Source organism: Gracilinanus agilis, chromosome 1 (genome assembly GCF_016433145.1).
Source record: "Gracilinanus agilis isolate LMUSP501 chromosome 1, AgileGrace, whole genome shotgun sequence".
Taxonomy (NCBI): domain Eukaryota; kingdom Metazoa; phylum Chordata; class Mammalia; order Didelphimorphia; family Didelphidae; genus Gracilinanus; species Gracilinanus agilis.
This window is the reverse complement of record NC_058130.1, coordinates 672,437,559-672,461,892: the sequence shown is the minus strand read 5'-3', so window position 1 is coordinate 672,461,892 and position 24,334 is coordinate 672,437,559. Positions and strand designations below refer to the sequence as shown.

Genomic DNA, 24,334 nt, shown 5'->3' with positions numbered 1-24,334 from the left:
CCTTCCTTCCTTCCTTCCTTCCTTCCTTCCTTCCCTCCCTCCCTCCCTCCCTCCCCTTCTGTCTTAGAATTAATACTGTGTATTGGTTCCAAGGCAGTAGGAGTGGTAAGGGCTAGGTAAAGGGGCTTGCTCAAGAAACAGTGATTTACCCAGGGTCATCATGTGATGTTTTAAATCTGGATGACTGGGAGGATGATTCCATCTGCATAGAAATAGGAGTATTTAGAGGGCGAGCAGGCTTGTCAAGGAAGCTCTTGAGTTCAGTTTCAGACAGTTTCAGGAGCTAATGGGACATCCAGGAGGAGGAGAGACCCAGTATGTAGCTATTGATGGGGTTATGGACTTGAAAAACAGATTTGGGAATCTTCCACATAAAGATGATAATTGAACTCTTGGAAGCTGATGAGTTTGCTGAGGGAGAAAAATGAAGAGAAAAAATCATACTTTTTTCTCCTATCTGCCTCACAGGAGTGTTATGAGAATGGGATGAGATAATAGATGGGAAAGTGCTTTGTAAACTGTAAAGGCAGATTCCTTTGAATGTAAGGTCGGTATCCTCATCATCATTGTGATTGTTGCTGTTGTTCCTCCTAGGAGACCAGTGACATCAGGGGGTGATGCCTTGATTTGCACGTGAATTAGATTTAAGTGAGATGGAGTTGCACAAAGTCATCAATTGTGATTGTTGTGCAGCTGATGAGCTAAAAATATCAAATGCCGAGGAGAGTCTTTTAATGAAAAATAAGGAATCTGTAGCATTTGCTTATTTAGGATCCTAAAGCTGGAAAGGACTTTGAGAGCCTTGTAGTCCAGAACCTTCATTTGACAGAAAAGGAGCTGTGTTTCAAGGAGATGGAGTGATTTGCTCAAGGGGAGTCAGTATGAGAGGCAGACTTTGAACTCAGGTCCTCAGATTTTAGAGCCAATTTTCTTGACACTCACTGTCTCCTTTCTTATCCAATTGAAAAGAAAAACATGTTATCCTGAAGAAGGAGGAAAAAGTGGGAGGGGAAGCATAGAAATTTCACTAGGAACTGTACTGAGACTGACAATATTTAACTCCCTAGGTAAAATAAAAAGAAAATGGCACAATTAACGTCTCTTTTGCTTTTACTTCCATCTGTATCTCCACTCAGGAGAAATTAAAATGAGGAAACACAAAACTGATATCCTTGCAAGAGCAGCGAATACTTTCAGGAAGAGGTGTTAGGCATTCTTTGTAATATTCCAGAGAACCACCTTGCACATTTTAACATGTAATTGGAATGGCGTGGAGATGGGACATTCTAGGTTCCAATTTAGCCTTAGATATTTCTTAGCTCTGTGACTCTGGGCAAGTTACTTGACCCCAGTTGCCTAGCTCTTATTGCTTTTTTGCTTTGGAACTTGTAGATTCCAAGACAGAAGATAAGGTGTGTGTGTGTGTGTGTATGTATATATATATGTGTGTGTATATATATACACATATATACATATATATATATTTGGGAAATTATATTCCCAATGTTTGCTAAAATAAATAAAAATACAATAGAACATAAATAATACAAATAAGTGGTTTTCTAAGTCAGTATTTGGTTGAAGGGATTCTTATGGACGGTTTAGTGTGGCTATTCTTCCTATTTGAGTTTGACACCAATGCTTTCTGGAATGAGGAAACTCATAGGCATGATATAGAAGAGTCAGCACTTTCCCTAAATTTGAGTTGCTTTACAAAGCTAGGAGGGAAGAGGAGAGATGGAGAATCATTAGTTGGGAATGATGTTATTATCTTTGCCCAAATGCTATACTGAATCTTTTTTGTAAGTCTCTCTGGCAGGATTTTTGTTATTATTCTGGCATTTTTCAATTGTGGCCCACCTCATTTAGGGCTTTCTTGGCAGAGACTGGAATGGTTTGCCATTTCTTTCATTTTACAGAGAAGGAAACTGAGGCAACAGAGTTCAGTGCCTTGCTTAGGGGCCACACAGGTGGCATGTTTCTGATGCTCAGGAAGACTCATCTTCCTGACCCTGGACCTGGCACTCTATCCACTGGGCCACTAGCTGTCTCACCATGTTGCTTCTGTAACCCCAAATGTTCTAGAAAGTATTATCTATACCTTTGATTTTTCTTGGGTAAAAATTTGTTTTGCATTCTGGGCAGCTCCAGCCCTCTCCGGCCTCCATAACAAGAAGCCTGATACCTGCACCAGTGCCTATGAGGAATTGTTTTAGTCGCTTCTGAGCCTTCCTAGGAGAGTGCTGTTTAGGAAGAGGTGTGAAGCCAAACGTTTGTAAGCATGGTGGATGGAGTCCGATGGGGGAAGGAGGCCGAAGCCAAGGCTGGAGGCGCATGGATGGGGAGGGAGCGCCGTGCCAGCTGGGAGGACGGGCCTCCACGTGCTTCTGCAGGCGGCAGATGGCATACCTGCTTTACTCCCTGCTCAGGTCTGGCCAGCGTGGCAGCTGAAGCGTGCTGAGAGAGCTTCTGTGATGCAGTGCTGAGGAAGGCAGTCCTCCAGCAAGGCTGTCAAGGTGAAAAGAGACTTTGGTTTTCAGGGACTCAGTTGCCTGAAAGTCTAGTGAGAAATGTGACAATAATAATGCCGTTGCTCATACATTTTAGAATGCTCTAGGGCTTATAAAAAAAATAAAGATGTAAATTTCCCCAGTAGAGCCATTCATTCCACAAGCATTAATTAAGCACCAACTGTGTCCCTGGAAAAAAACAAAGGGGGAAAAAAAAAAAAAAGAAATGGCTCTTGCCCTCAGGAAGTTACAGGTTCTAAAATACAAATATTTGAGAAATGTGACAATAATAATGCTGTTGCTCATACCTTTTAGAATGCTCTAGGGTTTATAAAGAAAAAAAAAAAAGATGTAAATTTCCCCAGTAGAGCCATTCATTCTACAAACATTAATTAAGCAACAACTGTGTCCCTTGAAAAACAAAGGAAAAAAAAATGACTCTTGCCCTCAGGAAGTTATAGGTTCTAAAATACAAATATTTACAAAGTTCAGGTTGGAGAGCACTAACCACTTGGAGGGGGGATCAGAAAAGGTCTCTTATAGAAGGTGGCGTGTAAGCTGAATTTTGAAAGAATTATCATTATCAGGAAATTATTAAACACCCAGCCTATGCCAGACTGTATGTGAGACTGCTCTTTAGGAGTTTATATTCTACTAGGAATAGATTATAGGGAAGGAAACGAAGGATTCGGAGATGGAGAGAATTAATTTTAGGCAAAATGGGGAACATCCCCCAAGTGTGAGAACACAAAGGAGTAGACTAGTTTAGCTGGCCCAGGGAGTGAGTGAATGAGAATAATGTCCAAAGTAAGCCTAAAATCATTAGCTGGAGCCAAATTTCGAAGGGGTTTAAATGCCAAAAACAAAGGAGTTTATGTGTTAATCCTAGAGGAGCTCCTGGCCATTTGAAGATGGAATAATAGTTCTGCAAATTCATTTGGATGCATGTTTGGTGCTTATTCTGTGTCCAGTATTATGGTAGTTACCAAGAGATCCCAAAGTCAAGGTCAGAATTGATCCTGGGCCTTAGGGAGCTTAGCTAAGCATTCCGGGTGTGTTCCACGAAGCGCCTGACATTCTGTTATTATTGAATCTCTAATTCAGGGGTTCTTCCCTACTCCCCAAGTCTGTGGGGAGATTTGAGAAGGTCCACGAATTGAACTTGAACAGAGTGTGGGTATGGTGCAGTTTGTATCTTTATTTCAGCCTAATTGGTTTCCCTTGTAATCCTAGATATTTTATTTTCTACATTTATAAACCTTATTCTGAGAAGCGTTTGATACAGACATCCTTAGACTGCTTCATGACATAAAACACAATCCTAAAGGGCTGCTTTGCCTTTCCCATGTTGTCCTTTGTCCTTGCAGAAGGGGGTGGTAAGAACGTGGTTGGCCTTTGACTTTGAGAGATAAAAATAAATTAATGTAGGGAGAAACATGGCAGGGGGGGTGGAGGGTGTCTTTAAAAGTGATTTCCTGAAGGGAAATCTCATGCTTTTGTATCCTGCCAGACAGACAATAGAGGACAAAAAGGAATCAAGAAGAGGCTAGAGAGCTATGGTTTGGCTGCTCAGGGTTTACCAAGAGCCCTGCCTTTGTATGGCGCCATGTTTTAGCCAGTAGTCTTTTCATAGACACATGGACATAACCCATCCAGTGAGCAGGCTTCTGTATTTCTTGCCTGTATTCCTCTAAGGTGGTGAATATCTTAGATTTAGGGGTCTTAGATTCTGGAAAACCTGAATTCAGATCCTGCCTTCTGACACTAGTTATCTAGCAGCATGACCTAGGGCCAGCCAGTGTTTTAACTGCTCTCAGTTGGTTTCCTCTTCTGCAAAATGGGGATAATAATAGACCTTATCTCACAGGGGTGTTTTGAGAATCAAATGAGTGAACATATGCAAAATGCTTTGAAAATCTGAAAGCACTGTACCTCAAAGTATGCCTGCTAGCTATCATCATTATTTTGTTCTTGTTATGGGGGAAGACTAGATTCAGTGGCCAATGAGCTCCTTTCCAGCTTGGTGAGCCCATTGGAGTCTCTGCTGTTTGTCCCTTTGTCTGTAGCTTCGCTACTATTTTTCCTTTATGTAATCTCTGTCAAGAGGTCAAAGATTGAATAAACAGTTCAAAGATGCACAACTTTCTGAACACCCAGATCAGGGAGGAGACTTCCTCTGTTGAAGAACTTTGGGAGATGCTATTATGGTGACTGACAGCCTCAAACTGAGCTACCTTCTGTCATTTCCTGGCGGGTACCCAAGTGAAAATCAAGAAGGGCTTGAGTGGTTTGGGGCCACCTTTTTTGTCCCTCCTCCCCCGAGCCTGGAGTTTCTGTGTATTTGGGGAGGGAGGGAGAACTGTTCCTGTAAAGCATATGGTGGCTTTTCCTCTTGCTTAAAAACTGCCCTCTAACCCCACCTGGATTCAGCCTTTTGTGATATGATGGGCAGTTCTGTTATCTAAGTAATTGGCAGCATGCAACAGCTTATGCCAGTCATTCCAGGACACAGCAACTCCTTTCTTACAAGAATAGTCCCTAATTTAGAAGTTAAAAATATGTAAGGAAAATATATGTAAGGTATGGTGTATAATAAGGGCCTAATTGTAATAATTTTGTGCTTCTAAAATTAGGGGTAGTTTCTAAAGTTATCACACACAGTTCCATATGTTCTTGTAAAAAGTCTAGCTGGTTTTCAAAATACAAACTGCTTCAGGTCCATCCGTAATCGTATTTTTTTTAATTACTATTAAAGCATTCTTGTACTTTTAATTAACCTGCACTCCTTTCCCCCTTTATCTGTCCCTTCTAAGGTTTTTCTGGGTAGAACGGAAACTCATAGAGGGCAAGAACTATTCCTTGTTTGTTTGTTTTTGTATCTATAGTGCCCAGTGCTTAGCAACTGGCTTAATAAATTCTTGATGAACTGAATTGGGCTGAGTTTTGGTCTGCAAAGTGAGGTGTTTTTGTTTTTAAGAGAAATTAAGATAGTCTCAATGGAATGAAGGACTTGAGCTGTATTAGTTTGGGGAGAAAGTTGGTGTGTTTTTAAATTAACTGTCCTTTAATGGCAAGCAGAATATTTCTTTCATTTCTAGAGCAGAACCAGGTGGCTTCTAATAGCTCTTTGCTTGGAAGCCAGGGGTGTAGTCACAGCTTCTTAACAACAGCTCTGAATAGCTAGGATGAGGCCGAGTGGATTTGAAGCTAAGCTGTGGCGAAGGTTGCTTCTGACTTCCAGAGCTCCGTGACTTCAAGTTCAGTGAAGCATCCTTACGGGAATGGCCACATGTTGCTGCTTTGAGCAAGCAGGCCCGACCTTTCTGATCTGGCACGTGCTGAGATTTTCAAAATGCATTTTCTCGTCCAGTGGTTCTGTCTGACTCTTAATTAGCCTTCCAACAACATTAGTCTGTAAATGGGAGGCTGAAATGCTCAATGACTTTGTTGTAGCTGTGTGCTCTGGATAAAGCTCCCCTCCCGTCCCTACCCCACTTTTTCCTTCCTCTCCTCCCTCCCTCTTCTGTGACAGTACAGCCTTTTCAATTCACACTCACCACCTGCCCCCAAGATGGACCCACTGACTGTATATGCCCATTAGCTGCCTGCTGTGGGGTGGGATGGGAGCAGCCTGCAAATGAGGAGGTTAAAAAAACCCAACAATGCCACTTGATGGCTTACTACTGTCCACGTACAATAACAAAGTCATTGTGGCACGTTGCAATCGGGGAGATTAGGTCTGCCCAGAGCCTTTTTCTCCTGGATAATTGGTGCTGTGGCATCACTTCCTTTCTCTGTTGTGCCCCCTCCCTCATCCCCAGGCTTTTGTTTTCCACCCCATTCTGTATTCCCTCCCCAAACTTCGAATGCACTATTTCCTCTGTGTGTATTAATATGTAAAGTACATTTCTCGAGTGCCCATCACCATGGTACCCCTGCCATTCACAATCAGCCTTAATCACTTTAATTTGTGCCTGGTGCAGAGTGTCTCATTTATGGAGAAGCCGAACTAAGATCAGAAACAAAAATTTTGTTTCCTCTGATCCTAAAGTCCCCATGAGGGCCGAGAGAGTAGACTTTTAGGTGTAAGGCATTGGAGGGAACAAATATGTTGCCCCATGAGTATTTCTTGATGAGTAGAGTTTTAGCAGGCTCTGCCATGCTGCAGTGAGTCAGGTATGTTCATTTGTTTTCATTAAATATTGTAATATCTCAATCGATGTTGACACCATTTGGTTTTCTCTGACATCCTTTCTGCCTGCCTTTCTTTGATGGATCCTTCAAGATCCAGCTTGAGTCCAGTGAATAAAGTCCCTGAGATAAGGAAGTAGGAAGAGGAGGAATCTTATATTTCTTTAGTATTCTGCCAGTAGAGCAGGTGCTGCATCTTTGTAGAATGGATGGTGGATGGAATCATGAAATCTATGGACTCCTGATTTAGATTCATAAGGAGCATCCGACGCCCACATTTTACAGATAAGAACACCGAGGTCTAGAAATGTTAAGTAGATGGTCTTAAGGAACATAAGGGGTAGATAGCAAAGGCAGCACTTGAGCTCAAATCCTGCTGTGCCAAATCCCTTGTTCTTTCAAGTTTTTCAAACCTTTGTTCATCCTCTGGCCCCCCACCAGCTGTGTATGCTTTGGTCCTCTTAGTCAAGTAGAAATATTTAAATCTAAATGTTGATGATGAAAAGAGTTCTGCCATCTGTCTGCCTCAGCCATCCACTTTAATACCTTAACAGAGTTTTTCCTATTGTCTAAATTAAGTCTTTAAACTTAAAGACAGTTTAAAAAATAACTTTTGAAGAGATTATCCTCCCCCAATCCCCGCCCACCCCCCCATGAGAGATGAGGGAAAGAGAATATTTTCCTGAGATAATCAGTGTGTTGTTTTTTTCACCATAGATATTCTAGATGGATCTAGCATATTCCTGCATTGTCATGAGTATCTACTTCTTTTGTACCCTCTGAGTGTAACTTCTCCTGCTGATTTGTGATTTCACCAGTGGCCATTTTCTCTAATTTTTAGAATTTCCAGCATTTATCACAATTCCTTGCACACAGTAGGCACTTAATAAATGTTGGTTGCTTGGTTTCCTGTTTCACAGTCTCACAGTGGTGATAGATGTGCTTGTTTTGAAACCACTCATCTTGTACTCTAATCTTATACAACTATTTCTGGTCTTTTCCTTGGGGAAGATGAAAGGGCAGTGGCAACTTGTGCTTTAACTTGGAAATTTAGTGAATTTAGATTATAAAAACTAGAAAAGTTCTTCCCCATATCATCTCAACCCCCTTATTTAGAGACAAAATGACTAAGGAATAGAAATATTCAGTGACTTACAAGAACTAGGATTTCGCTTCTCATTCAGTTATAGAATGTAGTTAGAATTGCAATCAGTGTTTCAATACAGGAGCAGAAGTGCTGGGTGCAAATTCAGGCTTTGCCATTTTCTTCTTCAGTATAATCTAGGAGTGTGCTTATTACCTACTTCATGTAGAAGCTATTGAAAGGTTTGAATGAGATAATAGACACAAAATATTTTATAAAGTACAAATAACACAAATCTTCATCAGACCTTACCTGGTACTCGTCTTTGCCCACACAGGTTCTCCAGTACTCCCACCTAGACTTTTCCTTCCCTCTTAGGAATAAAAATGCTGAGGACACAAACGATGGGAATCAGGGATAGCAGAAAGAGCTCTGGGCTTGGAATCAGGAGAGACCTGGGTTTAAATTCCACCTCCCATCTTTACTTGCTGTGTGCCCATGGACCAGCCGGTATTTCCCTCTGAGCATCAGTTTTCTTATTTACCTGTGGAATCTATTCCCTGGCAGGGTCATCGTGTATGCAGTTATATTGAGAGAATGGGCATTAAGTAGTCTGTAAACTTTAAAGCACCCAATGTCAGTGGTGATTATCTGTACCAAATCCTGCTTCCAAGATACCTCGTACACTTCAAGTGATTCAGAACTCCTTGTGGAAAATCTAGGTCAGGGAGAGGAATATAGTTTTGAAAAAGGGCTCCCCCATCTATGGGAAATATTAACTATAATAATAATACTGATTATTGCTTTAATAATTAATAATAATTTCTAGAATTTGTATAGAACATTAAAGTTTACAAAGCATTTACTTTGTTATCATTTGTTATCATTTGGTCTTTGTAACAATCCAGTGAGGTAGCTACTCATATTAACCATTTTACAGATATTGAAACTAAGGCACAGAAGAAATTCACTACTTTTCCTCTTTTAATTATTTCCCATTTGTCTTCTAGATAGCTTGCTCTCTATGTATTGGTTTTCATTTTGTGTCTCCTATTAAATTCCAAGCTCCAAGAGAGCAAGGACTGTTCTTTTGCCTCTTTTTGTATCTCAGACACTTATTTTTTAGGGCAATGTCTGGCACAGAGTACCTGCTTCATAAATGTTCATTGAACGATCTGTTTAAGCCCATAAATGCCAGAAGCAGGGTTTGAATTCGAGTCCAGCACATTCTGTAGGAATTTGCTTCTTGGTTACCACCTTGAGGATCAGAGGACACATAACACTGGGGAAAGAGCCCGGGACTTGGTATGCTCTTGACGTGGATAATCGGCACCTCTAACCCGAGTGGGGAGGCTGTTTAGGCCATCCACGATTCTCTCTCTCTCCCAGCTGCCTCGATTCTGGTGTTTGGCAAACAGCTTGAGCTGTGAAGGTTTTTCTGGTTGATTTTCAGACAGCCAAGTAGTAGCTTGATTTCTGGCCAAGTTGTTTCCATGGAAATGATGTTGGAGCGTAGAGGCAGAGGGCTGGGACGAGAGAGTCTGTGTGTTGGGTGAAGGGGACGGTGGGGAGAGTCCCGTCCCACACCTCCGAGATCCGGAGCTAACAGAGTCCGCTCTCTTATTATTTCATAAAGGAGGAAACCGAAGCCCGTTTCTGTTTGTTTGGTTCGGTTTCTTGAGAGCCCGTAGAAGCTCCCTTCCTTAGACCAGATGGCACGGACGTGCCGTATCGTGTTCACAAATTCCTATAGAACTGATGTCTGCGCCATGTGTCCCCTTTAGCTGTATTTATTTATGTTGAGTGGTCCGCCGTGGGCGGGGCGAGGGTGGGAGGAGTTCCTCGGCTCTGGTCTCCCCCATTGGACGGTGTCTTGTAAATATCCAGCCCTGGCTTGGCGGAATTGGTCCCTCACCCAGGCCCAAAAAGGGGCCACCGCACACCTAGGCATTGTCAGTGATGGTTGCGAAGTCTGCCTTTGGCCGCATGCTGCTTGGTGGGTGCCCAAAACTCATCAGGCCCTTCCGTGACAACTGTGGGGACAGAGACACGCGCGTGGATCCCGTGCAGAAAGGGCTGAGGAGGAAACGCTTCATTGCGGGTTAGGCCTGTAGAAACCATGTAGCAGCCCTACTGCCAGCAGGCTGTTCCAGACATAAAAGAGGGGAGGAAGTGTGGTGAGAGGCCGTTTTCCTCTCCTGATTCACATTGAAACCGTTTCAGAAAGGGGACTCTTCATTCAGTGTTGCTACTAAGGATTAGGAAGCGTCACTTAAATGTATTAATTTTATATAATTAACTTATATAAATAATAATTTATATATAAACATAGCTCCAAATAGATATGAAATAGTAATTTATATAATTAAGCATCTCTGTGCTTGATATGTGCTAAGTGGTGGAAATACTAAGCTAGTTTCCTCCCTGGCCAGCCCTTGCTTGATCTGCACCTTTATCTCTAGCCTTTAGAGAAATAGCTATCAAGATTAATATATGGGGGATAGCTGGGTAGCTTAGTGGATTGAGAGCCAGGCCTAGAGACAGGAGGCCCTCTGTTCAGATCTGGCCTCAGACACTTCCCAGCTGTGTGACCCTGGGCAAGTCACTTAACCCCTATTGCCTAGCTCTTACCACTCTTCTGCCTTGGAGTCAATACACAGTATTGATTCCAAGACGGAAGGTAAGGGTTTAAAAAAAAATTAATATGTGGGGGCTGGGGGACATCTAGGTAGCTCAGTGAACTGAGTCAGACCTAGAGACAGAAGATCCTGGATTCAAATATGGCCTCAGACACTTCCTAGCTGTGTGACCCTGGGCCAGTCACTTAACCCCCACTGCCTAGCTCTTACTGTTCTTCTGCCTTCAATACACTATAATGTGTATGGTTCTAAGGTAGAAGGTAAGGGTAAAAAAAAAAAAAAAATCAGTACTGGGTGTCAGTTCCAAGTAAGGGTAAGGACTTGATGATTGGGGTTAAGTGGTTGCCCAGGGTCACATAGCTAGACTAAGGTCATATCTGAACCCAGGACCTTCCATCTCTAGGCCTGGCTCTCCAATTATTGAGCCACCTACCTGCTCCAATCTTCTGGCTTTTTATAAAAGTTTTAGAGCAGTTTTTAAGCTTTAACAGCTTTTGAGACACTGTATATATGTGAGAAAGAAATACTTGCAGAATTGGGATTTTGCCAGAAAAGGCTATAAATAAATGGATACTACAAAGACATTTTACAGATAAGAAACTGAGGTTCAGAGAGGTCAGGTGACTTGTGCTTGGACCCCTTTGCTCCAATTAGTAGCAGTCAGGACCAAATCCCAGACCTTCCTAACTCCTCAGATCTGGTACTCTTTGTACCTTGCCCTTCTGCCTCCAAATGGACTAGAAATTCATTAATTTAGCCCTGTTTGGCAGCCTTAGTTCATTCATTTGCATAGTGGTGAGATTGAGGGCAGTCAGAATGTTTTCTTTTAAGGGCTTTGAAACTCCCCTTTTAGATAATAACAAGATATGTAAGAATGTGGAACTCTGCCTTCTTATTTACCTAACCCTAGATAGCTTGAATGGAGCCTGCAGGAGGGAGGATATTTTCCAACTTTCTAGGACTAGATCAAACCTAAGACTCCAAACAGCTCTTAACCCTACATTCTTATTTGGAGGCAGGAGAAGGACTAGAAACAGAGAGGGAAAAGTTTTCAGGATTTTATACTTATGATTTAAAAACTCAATTCTCTATGCTTATTATTATAAATCAGGATTTATGATGAATGTAAATGATTGTCTAGTGAGGGTTGTAAAACTCTCAGAACTCCCTGCACATGTGTCTGCCTCTGATGACCTTTAGTTAAAAAGTCAGTTGACCTTTAGCCAATGATGGAGCCAGAGCCAAATAAAAATAAAATTGTTCCCATGGGGAAAGAAGATTTTTTTCGTGCTTGTTCATAGACAGTTAGTTAGACTCCTGCTCAATGGCTGTGTTGGTGGATGGTTACCAAGCAAAGAGTGCCATCTGCTGGTTTTGCCCTGAGAAGCCGGCGAGAGCTTATTTAGAATCATCTGTGATTGGAAAGCACAGAGTAGGCTCTCCATCTTCTTACCTCCAAGATAGCCTGGGTGCCTGTAGCCAAAATGCACGACGCTCTCGAGGATCCTGGCTGGTGGTTTTGTTGTTGGGTTCATCTGGTATATTCTCCCAGTAGAATGTAAGTAAACTCGTTGAGGGAAGAAAAATTTTTTTTAATCTTTGTATCCCTAGCACCTAGCCCAGTACTTTGCATATTTTTTAGGGTATACCTATAAATTCATTAATGTGGGGTGACTCCCTCCATGGAGACAAATTGGCACCTGCTTTATAATCTTTAGCCTTCAAGAATTGCCTGGGATGTTCATTTAGTCTTTTGCCAGCATCTTAGGCCAACGTATCCCGGAGATGGGTCTTGAACCCAGCTTTTCCCAACTCTAGTTAGAGCAAACAAACAGCTTTCTATCTGTAACCCTGCACTCAGTAAACACTTGTTGAATGAATGAATTCCCAGAATGGAAATTACTCCAAATTAGAATGACTGCTTGGGCCTGGGTCATTTTATCCTGTTGTTTTTTTTTTTTTTTTTTTCCTTGCAAGGGTCTAAGGTTATTTGAGAAGAAAATTAGAAATGTCATTGAATTTCTGATTCTGATTCTGAGTGTGGGAAGGGACCTCAGTGACCATTTATTCCAACTTGTACATGAAAGGAGTTCTTCCTTTAATAAACTGGACAAGTAGCCTTCTAGCCTCACTTGGAAATCTCTGAGGAGAGGGACCACATCACTCCCCAGAGCAGCATATTCCCATTTTGAACAGCAGTCGTTGTTAGGAAGTATTCAACAACATTATACTGACATTAGCCATCTTGAAGCTCCCCCTCATTATTCTTGGTTCTGGCCTCTAGGACCCAAGAGAACAGTTTGATCTCTCCTCGACATGGTAGCCCTTCAAGCCTTTGAAGACAGTTATCAATGCTACCCCTTTATTTTCCCTAGGAAAAAGAAATCTACCTAGTTCCTTTAGTTGGTCCTCTTATGACGTAGATTCCAGGTCATTTACCATCTTGATTGTCTTGTAGCATTATTCAGTTCATCAAAGTCTTTCTCAAAGTGGGGCAACCAGAACTGAGTACATTACTCCAGATGTGTCCTAACAAGGGCCCAGTACAGTGGGACTATCACTTCCCTATTCCTGGAAGCTGAACCTTTTTCTTCATACAGCCCAAGATTGCATTAGCTTTTTTTGGCTGTCATATCACACTGCTGACTCATGGAGCTTGCAATAAACTAACCCCCCAGATCTTGTTCAGAACAGCTGCTATCCTTCTCCATCTTGCAATGGCAAAGCTGATTTGTGTAACTATGCAAGAGTTTTATTTAAAGTTTTATTGATGTGTTTTGTTTCTACATTACAAACATTTATAGATGATCCCTATTTATGAGAAATTTTTTGTTACAAAGAAAAACAATAAAACTAATAATACATTGCTCTCATGAGCACATGCAATATTCTACATTTGTAGCCACACACACACACCTCCTCTTAATTTTTAAAAATTAGCATACATCTATTTTCTCTTCATACTACTTCCCATCCCTTTGGGGGGAAAAAAGAAAGAAAAACAAGCTTCTTGTAACAAACATATGCACAATCAAGCAAAATTAATTCTTTCTCTGTTCCCCCCCCCTTCCTTCTCTCACCCCTCCTCATCCTCTCTCCCCTCCTTCTCCTCTTGCCCTTCAACTTTCCCTTCATCTTTGTCTCTTGTCTCTCTGCCTTCCCCTTCCTATCCATATAGAGGTATATATGTTTCTATTTCATTTTTTAAATCCATCACCTCTGCATCATAGATAATGTTTCATACTTGATCCCCTGGAATTGTGAATGGTCATTGTCTTTGATCCTATTTCTTATAGCTTTCAAAGTAGTTTATTATTACAAGGCTGTTGTCATTGTGTAAGCCTTATTCCACTGGTTACATTCTTCATCATTTTATAAAAATCTTCAAAAATGTTCACTTTTGTAAAGAGTGCTGTTTCAGTATAAAATGTTCTTCTGGCTCTGCTCACTTGACTCTGGATGCATTTCATATAAATCTTTCCACATCTTTTCTGAAACCTTCTGTTTCCGTATTTCTTATCACACAGTAGAATTTCATCACATTCATATATCATAACTTATTCATTCATTCCTCAGAGGATCAGTATTGCTTAAGTTTCTGGTTTTATTGCCACTACAGAAAGAACTATTATAAACATTTTTGTAAATATAGAACTTTTGCCCATTTGTTTGATCCTCATAGGGTATATAGGCCTATAGCCCTCAGAGGGCATTCACTGTTTAGCAATTTTTTATGTATAATTCCAAATTTCTTTTTGAAATGATTATATCCAATCACAGCTCTACCAACAATGCATCGATGTGCCTGTTTTTCTACAGCCCCTCTAACATTTGTAATTTTCCTTTTTTTTGGTCATCTTTGCCACTCTACCCAGGTGTGTGATGGAATCTCAGAATTGATTTAATTTGCATTTCTCTAATTAGTAGTTATTTGAAGCATTTTTCCCCTATATGGCTATTGAAAGTCTGGATTTCTAGCCTTGAGGCCTGCCTTTTCTCCACCATATAAGATTTTACATTTTCCCCTTTAGAATTTCATATTAATAGATTTAGCCAAATGCTCTATCTTTTCTAAATCTTTTTTACATCCTGACTCTTTTGCCCAATGTTTTAGGATCCCTCCAAACTTTGTATGGCATACAAATTTGGTGCACATGCCATTTATATCTTTATCCAAGTCTGACAAAATGCTACCCAACAGAAGACCAAACATCGATTTCTGAAGGTTCCATTGAAGTCTTTCTGCCATGTTGACATTGAACCATTAGCAATTATTCTGCATCTTTTTATCCAACGAATTATATTCTTGTCCAGTTTGCATTTCTACATTTTCTGCATAGAAAATAATATGAGATATTTATTCAAAAACTTTGCAGAAATTTAGACAAACTATATTCTATACAGCATATACTTCACTCTCTACTTAAGTAATCTCTTGTCAGAAAGAAAGAAAGAAGGGAGGGAGGGAGGGAGGGAGGGAGGGAGAGAGAGAGAGAGAGAGAGAGAGAGAGAGAGAGAGAGAGAGAGAGAGTGTGTGTGTGTGTGTGTGTGTGTGAGAGAGAGAGAGTGTGTGTGTGTGTGTGTGTGTGTGTGTGTGTGTGTGTGTGTATATCTGTCATGACCCATTCTTGATGAAGCCAGGCTGACTATTCCTAATAACTGCTTCCCTTTCTAGATGTTTGTCAACCATCTCTTTCTTTAATGATCTGTTCTAGAAGCAACTAAGTCAAATTCATTTGCCTATAGTCTATAGATGCTGATGTTTTCCTTTTTTTTTTTTTTTAAATGGAGACATTTCTCCTTCTCTAATCTTGTAGTACCTCTCCCATTTTTTGATGTCTCTTATAAAGTAGCCGCATATGCTAGCTCTTTCAAGACAGATCTAGATAACTTGAATTTATCCAACTAAGTGGCTCCCTTACTGTATACCCTTCATTGTCTGGGTATCAAGTCCTTGTCAGTCATTTTTGTTCTTTCATTTCCGGTGCATAGACCATTCTCTTGACATAGAATAATGGAAGCACAATAAAAATGGAGTAGATCTGCTTTCTTTCACTTAACCATAACTTCTCTCACCTGCCTCAGCTAATTTTGGCCTATAGCAGTGATTCCCAAAGTGGGAGCCACCGCCCCCTGGTGGGTGCTGCAGTGATACGGGGAGCAGTGATGGCCACAGGTGCATTTATCTTGCCTATTAATTGCTATAAAATTTTTTAAATTAATTTCCAGGGACACTAAGTAATATTTTTTCTGGAAAGGGGGCGGTAGGCCAAAAAAGTTTGGGAGCCACTGGCCTATAGTAAAGGTCATATAATACATACAGACACACACATACATAGCATATGTTTGATAGTATATGTATTAAAAACTTGTTAGACATAAAGGGGAGCAAATTTCTTCTTAGTACTTTAAGGATCTGTGGTTTTTATTCTTATGGTTATCCAACCCCTCCTTCCCCCTCAATAAATATTACAGACTCTCTGCAATATCAACATAATTGATAGTCTTTGAGAATTGTGATGACTGAGATTCATTAGTTGTTTTTTTAATATATATTTTAAACCCTTAACTTCTGTGTATTGACTTATAGGTAGAAGAGTGGTAAGGGTAGGCAATGGGGGTCAAGTGACTTGCCCAGGGTCACACAGCTGGGAAGTGTCTGAGGCCGGATTTGAACTAGGACCTCCCGTCTCTAGGCCTTCTCCACTGAGCTACCCAGCTGCCCCGATTCATTAGTTTTTAACTAAATCAGCCTTTAGATAACTGACATAGAAGGTAATCTATATTTCCCTGTGCAGCTACATTGTTCTCTTTAGATAAATCCTCCTCCTCCTTCTCCTCCTCTTTTCCTTTGGATCCTAAGAATTTCATTCTTTGAACATCCCCCATCCCACCTGATTTGGTTTCCCCCACTTTATATATGAAGCAAGCCCTTTCCAGACTAGTGCTAGTGCTCATGCTACTGGTATAATCTTCATAGGGTCACCTCTCTGTTCTCCATGAAGAATGGGACAGGATGGCAAGGAGGGAGATTAGTATTTCAGTGAAGAGATGCAGAATAAAGGGGGAAATTAAGATGACAATGATCTCAATAAAGGTAGGGCTAGAGGAAAGTAGATCACAGGACAGAGAACACTTGAGAAGATAATTCATGCCTAATTAAGTTTCTTCAATTCACAGTTTTGCTTTGGAAATATATTAGTATTTAATCAGCCCTAAATTGCTTGGTCTATTAAAAATAGTGCCTTATTTGACATTTTTTTTTTTTGTGCTGAACCCACAAGCTCCAGTGTTTCCATAACATTTATAATTTTGCCTGGCCTTTGAATGTTCAGTGAGGAGCTACCATCTGTGATTATAATCAGTTTCCTCCCCATACTCCACCCTCTCCCTCCCCATCAAAAAAAAAAAAAAAAACAAAAAACTAACACACAGTTGCTTATTCAAGCATTACTTTTGAGAAAGGAAAGGAGAAGAAGATCATAACAAATTATATAAAAAAAGAGAGTCAGGGGAGAAGTTTTATGCAAATCCAAATATCTTTGTGGACTTGTTTTCTTGTATCTTCTTCAAACTGATACCCTCCTGGTTGAGCTATTACTTGAGCCAAATCCTTTTTTTTTTCCACGTTCTCTAACAGAATCGACCTGCCCCTTCCTTACTGCTGAAGATATTTCTCTCTCGATTTTGTCTTTTTGATAGAGGACTGGATTTTAATGACCACCCTGGGGACTTCTTCAGAAACATTATTTACTCTTCTGAATATCTTACTGTGGGTTTTCTTTTTCTACAGTCCAAAAATGAAAAACGACCCAAGTGTCAGATCTTGCACTAATCATAATAGTATCATATAGGATCAACGTTACATAAATTATTCAACTAATGACATTGACGTTCTTTCTTTCTCTTATTTAAACTGAGGGAGATGTTTAAAAATGGGAGAATGTGCATTTTCAGTAGATTTGCTATATCTTGTCTCAGCCTTGTTTACTTTCCATGTTCAGGTGGTACCAGAGAAATTGGGTCGGCCCTGACCAGGATGTGTATGAGGCACCGAAGCATAGAGACCAAACTGAGACAGTTCTCTAGGTAAGTCACACATATTTATCTAAAATAGCAAAGGGGCCTCTATGTCCAATCATTGAGTCAACGTGTGCTTATCAAGTCCCTTCTATGTGCCAGGCACAGTGCTAAGCTACTGGGGATAATAGAGGAAGGAGAGAAAGAAACAAATATTTATTAAGCATCTACTGTGTTCCAGACACTGTGCTTAGTACATTACAGATATTATTTTATTCTCACAGCAACCCTGGGAGGTAGGTGCTATTATTTTCCTCAATTGATAGTTGAGGAAACAGGCAGACTGGTAAAATTACTCACCTAGTGCCACACAGTTAATAAGTGTCTGAGGCCAGATTTGAACTCGTGCCTTACCAACACAGGTCCGGCACTCTATCCACTGTACCATTGGTTACCTCTATGTACACAGACAACCGCGATTTAAAAAATCCTCATTTCTCATTGGAAGAATAATATACATACATTTGTCTTAGGTTGATGACTGCTGCTTGAAGAGTCTGTGCTATCTTCTCCCAGATAGACTGAGTGAAAAGCCATTTCCCTGATTTTTTTTAGATTTTCTTGTTGACCCTGGATAGTGATCCTCACCCTCCGTCACTTTAAAAAAAGCCTGAAACTGACCGAGCCAGCAATTCTTGATTCCCCACCAAACTGCTGATCCAGAAGAATTTGTATATAATGAGGAGTTGGCAGATTTAGGGGATGGGTGTGTCAGATCCCACCCTTTTCCCCAGTGGTTCTTAGCATTTATTAAGTTCTTAGTTTGTGTAGAGCACTGGACTAGGCACTGGGGGGAGAGGCAAGGTTGAGAGGCTTCATTCTTCTCTTTGGGTTGGGAAGAAAGATATATAGGATAAGTTTAGAACAACTCGCTACCATCTTAGCCATAGAATAATGAATATGGGGGCCCCTATTAACTTTTTTTTTTTTTTTTTTTAAGATTTGGCTCTTTCTGTTTCACCCAAGATAGATGCTTAGTGGTGATTCATGAGCCCAATCCCACTATTAATAAACATAGGAACCCTGAGCTGCTTCATTTTGGACCTGGGCCAATTTCCCCCTATTTAAACAGTCTGCTGAATCCTTCTTGCTCTCTGGGGTTCATCAAATTGGTGCTAGATTTAGTGTGGACACTCAATTTATTTAACCCTTTGCAGCTCAGACTTCTCATCTCAAGTGATAGACCAGCCTTAACGTCCCCAGAAGCAGTGATAAAAGGTATCTTATCAATTCTTACAGACTATCTACTAAATTACAAGGGGGCTCAAACCAGTGGAATGAACTCCCAAAGTTATGGCATACCCTTCAAGTGTGGAAGGTTTGATAAGCAGGGCCCTGAAGTCTTACATAGCTTTACATCATGGTTTTTACCAATTTGGTAGATTATCAATAACTTTCAAATTAGTTGATTTCCTTTGTAATCCTATGTATTTCATTTTATAGATTTTAAAAATCTTATTCTGAATAGGGACATATAAGCTTCATCAAACTGCCAAAAAGGTCCAAGACCTACTAAGGGTTAAGAAAGGCTCATTTGGTGGAAGTACAAATAAGATCAACTTTGCCACTGGGGAAAGGGCCAGAGCCCACTACACTTAAGGAAGGGCTCTCATATTCCCCATTTTGCCTCCAAAAAGAAGGAGTACGTCTGACACAGTTATTTCAAAGGGATTCCATTTGAACTCCCCATATGTTTTAGCTAAGAGTGTATATAACCTGAGGACAGCTAGGTAGGTGGCACAGTTGGTAGAACAAGACAGAATAGGCTTGGAGCCAGGAGTATCTAGGTTGAGTTCCTAGCTGTGTGACCCTGGGCAAGTCACTTAACCTCAATTGTCTAGCCCTTACTGCTTTTTTGCTTTGGAAAATAATGTATGACCTGGGGGGAGTTGAGGATAAGAACTCTAAGACTCTTTACAGGTCAAGTTAAGCTAATTTGGTTGTTGACTTCTAAGTAACCTCTTAATTAGGTGTTTAATAGACTATTTTAAAAATTAGGATGTCCTAAAATTAGACTTTAGCCCTGCTCTCTGAGAACTAGGCTTCAAGTCCTCCAAACTTTTATTGTCACTGGGAATTCCTCCTGTTATTAACTGTCTCCTGGGATGGCCAGGTAAATTAATATCTGATTGCCAATCATTTCTCAGAAATGAGAACTTTCTAGTTTTGAAGAGTTAGCAAAGGATAGAGGAAAGAATCTTGGGTTTAAAGTCAGAGGAACTAGGTTTGGACCTCAGCTGTACTGTTCCATAGCTGTGCGATGTTGAACAAGTTATATGGTCTCTGTAGACTTCCATTTTCTCATCCTTAAAATGAAAGAATTGAAACAGGTGATTTATGAAGATCCTTCCAGTTCTAGAACCCTTGATTCTCTGACTCTGACTTTATTTAGGGCCATTATGTAGGAAAACCTCCATTGCCCTTAGTAAGATATTTTTAGTATTACCATATTCTAAGTCTGATTATTTGGTTTGCATTTGATGATCCAGAACTGTATTGTACACAAATACACAAAATAAATTTCCAAGAGCTGTCCAAGAATAAAATGACCTAGCACTGGTTGTCCTCAAGAGAAGGGTTAATGACTATTTGACAAGGACATTGTCAAAGAAAGATGCATGTTTCAGGTAAAGGTTGATTAGTGGTTCCTCAAGTACTTTTCAATCCTAAGATTCTTTTTTTCCCCCTTTTTCTGAATGAAGGGGTTAAAAATAAGCATATCTTCATCAAGGTCTTTAAATTTATAAATGAGAACTTCTTCCATTTACCTAAGTTAGGAGTCAAAAAATTAAATGTAAAACCCTCATAAAACCTCAGCAATCTCTTGGTTTGGAGATTTTGTGAAAACTTACAGAAAACTACTAAAAAAATAAATTGATGACTCAAAGATAGTTGAAAGAAAAAGGAGATCACGAAAAGTGTCTGTTAATACTTTGGGCTTACTCACGTTGTTGAAGCTGTCTAAGCAGGGTACTTTGTAGTACATTCTACATTTCTACAAGAATAAGAAAGGGCTCAAGAATACCTCCATTTGGAGGATGGAGAAACTTGAATTATATGACTTCATGATGTCATGCGTAAAGCTGAGAAAAGAATCTTGGTCTTGATTTCTCTCCTCCATGATTTTTGTTCAGTGGATAGCAATGCCTTTAATTGATTTGACACTTTGATTTATAGGTGTAAACATATCCTATTGGTGTGATCAATTACATTCAATAAGCATTTAAATCAGTGGGTCCCAAACTTTTTTGGCCTACCGCCCCCTTTCCAGAAAAAATATTACTTAGCCCCCGGAAATTAAATTTTTTTTAAATTTTGATAGCAATTAATAGGAAAGATAAATGTACCTGTGGCCATCACTGCCTCAGTTGATCACTGCAACACCCACCAGGGGGCGGTGGCGCCCACTTTGGGAATCACTGATTTAAATACTTGCTATATGCCAGACATTGGAGACGTAAAGACAGATATCAAAACCATTCCCTCCCCTCAAAGAATTTCTGTTTTCTTGAAGAAATAGCTGTATTGTTAGTCTGAAGAAATATGTGCACAAATAAGTCAACAGAAAAATAAAGTTATTTCAGTCATGGGTGACTGCATGACCCCATTTGGGGTTTTCTTGGCAGAGATATTGGAGTGGTTTGGCCATATATATATGAGAGAGAGAGAGAGAGAGAGAGAGAGAGAGAGACAGACAGACAGACAGACAGACAGACAGACAGACAGACTTTTAAATGTCACACTGGGGGAGGTCATATTTCATCCTAGGGGCAATAGAGAGCCACTGAAGCTTTTTGAAGAGCAACAATCAATCCAATAGTATACATTTATTAAGCACCTGCTATGTTTTAGACCCTAGTCTTTACTTTAGTAAAGTTTTTTTTTACTAGTCTGTACTTTAGAAATAGGAGTCAGTCAGTTATGTGAAGGCTGGATTGGAGAGGGGAGCCACATAAGGTAGAGAGACCGATTAGGAGGGTCCTAGAATAGTTGAGGCAAGAGAGGGATAGGGTGGGTGCCGTGGGAGTGGAGAAAAGAAGCAGACTCCAGAGAGGTTGAGGGCATAGAACTGACAAGACTCAGCAACTGTTTGGATGGTGGGGAGGGCAAAGGAGAGGGAAGAGCTGAGGGTGTTTGATGACACAGAGTTTGCAAATTTAAATTGAGTAGGTGATGGTTCATTCAACAGAAACAGGGAATTTGGGAAGAGGCGTGAGTTTTTAGAGAAAGATTATGTGTGATATAAACTGTACAGAAAATAGAACACTGGGGTTCAACTCCAGGTTGTTCAGGTATTGATTATCAGGTTTGTGGATAATCCAGGTCCTTAAATTCTCTCCTTCCTCTTACCCACTTCTGTGCTTATTGGAACCAACTCTAAACAATAAAGCAGGAAAAAACAAGGAGCTGAAATTCAAACTATTCTCTTTAAACAGCTTCTTAGCCCCCTGTAAGATCATTCTTCAGATAAAGCTGATTTGAAGTCTGGGTAATTTCTTTTCTATGGTTTTCAGTGAATCTTGTTAGGCAGCTGGGAATAATGCTGGATTTGAATCCTGACTCAGATACTGACTGTCTAGGTAACCTTTGCCTTGTTAAGATTAAAATTATTTTGAGAAACTGAGTTTTGGGTAAGGAGGGCAGTTTATTAATTAGGCTATCATTTTAGCCATTAAAATAATAGGAAATTCATTGGTCCTTTGAATGACCCAAGACCCCAAAGGATTGCAAGGCAGGTCTAAAAAAGAGTTTTTAGGAGCTCATTATTCAGCCCTTCCCTTGAACATCCCATGACATCTCTAATTGGTTAAAAGTTAATGAGGTGGCCCATCAAACCCTCAGCCCTTCCCCATACCACACTGACAAGTAATGGTTGTCACAGTTGTGAGTAGACAAGAAAAGAATCCTCGCCTCCATCATTTATTAACCATATTTTGTTAAAAAGGGAAGACATTCGTTGGAATTCCCAAGAACAAAGAAAATGCAAAAAGCTGTACCCTGGGTACAATCTCTGACCCAGAACCTAGGTACAGAAATACACAAAAATTCTCTTGGCCCCTATTTAGAAATCAACATAGGATATTAAAAAAATGAAATTTCAGGAGACAAATAACTTAGCTTCTTTTAGGATTTAGCTTCAGTTTTCCCATCTATAAAAAAAGGGTCTAATGATAGTACCTATGTCACAATGTTTATGAGGATCAGTATATTTAAGATACTTTGTAGAACTTAAGATGTTATAAATGTTAGTTATTTTGTAAATCCAACATCTATTACCACAGGTAGTCAGTCAGTAAACATTTATTGAGCACCTACTATATGCCAGGCACTATGCTAAATCCTGGACATACTAAGAAAGGCAAAAACTCAGACACTATACTCAAAGCATTTACATTTTAATGGGGAGAGAGAGCATGCAAACAATTTTGTACAAGCAAACTATAGAGGACAAATTGCAGATGATCAATAACTAGAATTAGATTGTGAGTTCCTTGAGGGCAGGAACTATCTTTTACATCTTTTTGTATCTCCAGTGCTTAAGCACAGGGTCTGGCATGTGCTAGGTGCTTAATAAATATTTTATTGATCAGCCAATTAATCAATGAAAGTAAGGGAGAAAGTCAAGAAAGGCTTCATGTGGAAGGTGGAATTCTTAACTAGAATTTGAAGGAAATTGGGATCTCACTGTTTGTAGCCACCACAGATCTGAAAAGTTGTTGAGGTTGGGAAAGGTTGCAGGCATTTGTTAATGTGAATTTTTTTTCTTTATCTTTTATTATAAAAGTGCTTTAATTGATTGCCTGATAAACCCACTTCAAGAACAAATGGAAGAATGGAAGAAAGTGGCCAACCAGCTGGATAAAGACCATGCAAAAGGTATTTCTTGAATATTTTGTAGTTCTTGAGGAAATCTTGGGTTATGTCTTGGTGGCTGGTATCCAGGGTCTATTCTGTATTCATCAGAACATCTACAAGAGTCTAGTGGGTCCCTGGTCTTGTGCTGAGGACTTTAGAATAAGGCAAGGAAGTGACCAAGCAGCAAGAAGTTAATGTTTGAAAACAACCAAATAGAATTTCCTTTTTTTTTTTTTTTTTTTTTTTTAAGTTTCAGAAAAGGTAAAAAGCAAATACCTTAATGCTTCAGTAGCTTTGGTAAAAAAGAGCTCAATTAGACTCAAATCATAACAGATGGATTCGTTTTTAAAAATTCAATTTTATTTCATTTTATTTTCCATTCCTAATTCTCTCCCTCATTCCTCCCCTCTCCTCCCCTCCACTGATAAGGCCAGAAAAACAAAACTCTTTACGAAAATGTACAGTCATGCAAAACATTCCTTTATTTGCCAACAGATGAATTAATATTAAGACATTTCAGCATTTTTTCAAATTTGAACCTGTCGATGTTTGTAGCACGGGGCTTTGTTACTTTAGAACTGATGATTTTGATCATCTAGGAAGCACAACAGAAAGAATACCAGGCTTGAAGTTGGCAGAAGCTGGGTTCAAATCTGGCCTGAGACACTTCCTAACTGTGTGACCCTGAGCAACTCATTTAACTCTGTTTGCCTTGAAAATGAGCTGGAGAAGGAAATAGTAAATCACTCCAGTTTCTTTGCCAAGAAAACCCCGACATGGGTTCACAAAGAGTCAGAAATGACTAAAATGACAGCAACTAAACTGAAAGAAATGGATGAAGTCAAAAACTGCATATTTATCTGTAAAGGATGAGCTTTACTAAATTCAGAGAAGTTCTTCAGCATATTGGGCACAAGTGATTAATTGTCTAGGCTTAGAAACTCTCAGAAGGCCATCTATATTAAGGCATGGAG

General features: G+C 40.0%; 1 protein-coding gene across 12 annotated transcripts in view; it reads left to right on the top strand.

Annotated features, from left to right (window-relative positions):
• Positions 1-24,334, top strand: part of MTSS1 (MTSS I-BAR domain containing 1) — a 250,052-nt gene that overhangs the window by 173,253 nt on the left and 52,465 nt on the right. For all 12 annotated transcript variants that reach the window (XM_044669124.1, XM_044669075.1, XM_044669103.1 and 9 more), the window contains exons 4-5: positions 17,429-17,513; positions 23,290-23,381. In XM_044669124.1, the coding sequence (XP_044525059.1) occupies positions 17,429-17,513; positions 23,290-23,381 (177 nt within the window). The remainder of the gene's footprint in view (positions 1-17,428; positions 17,514-23,289; positions 23,382-24,334) is intronic.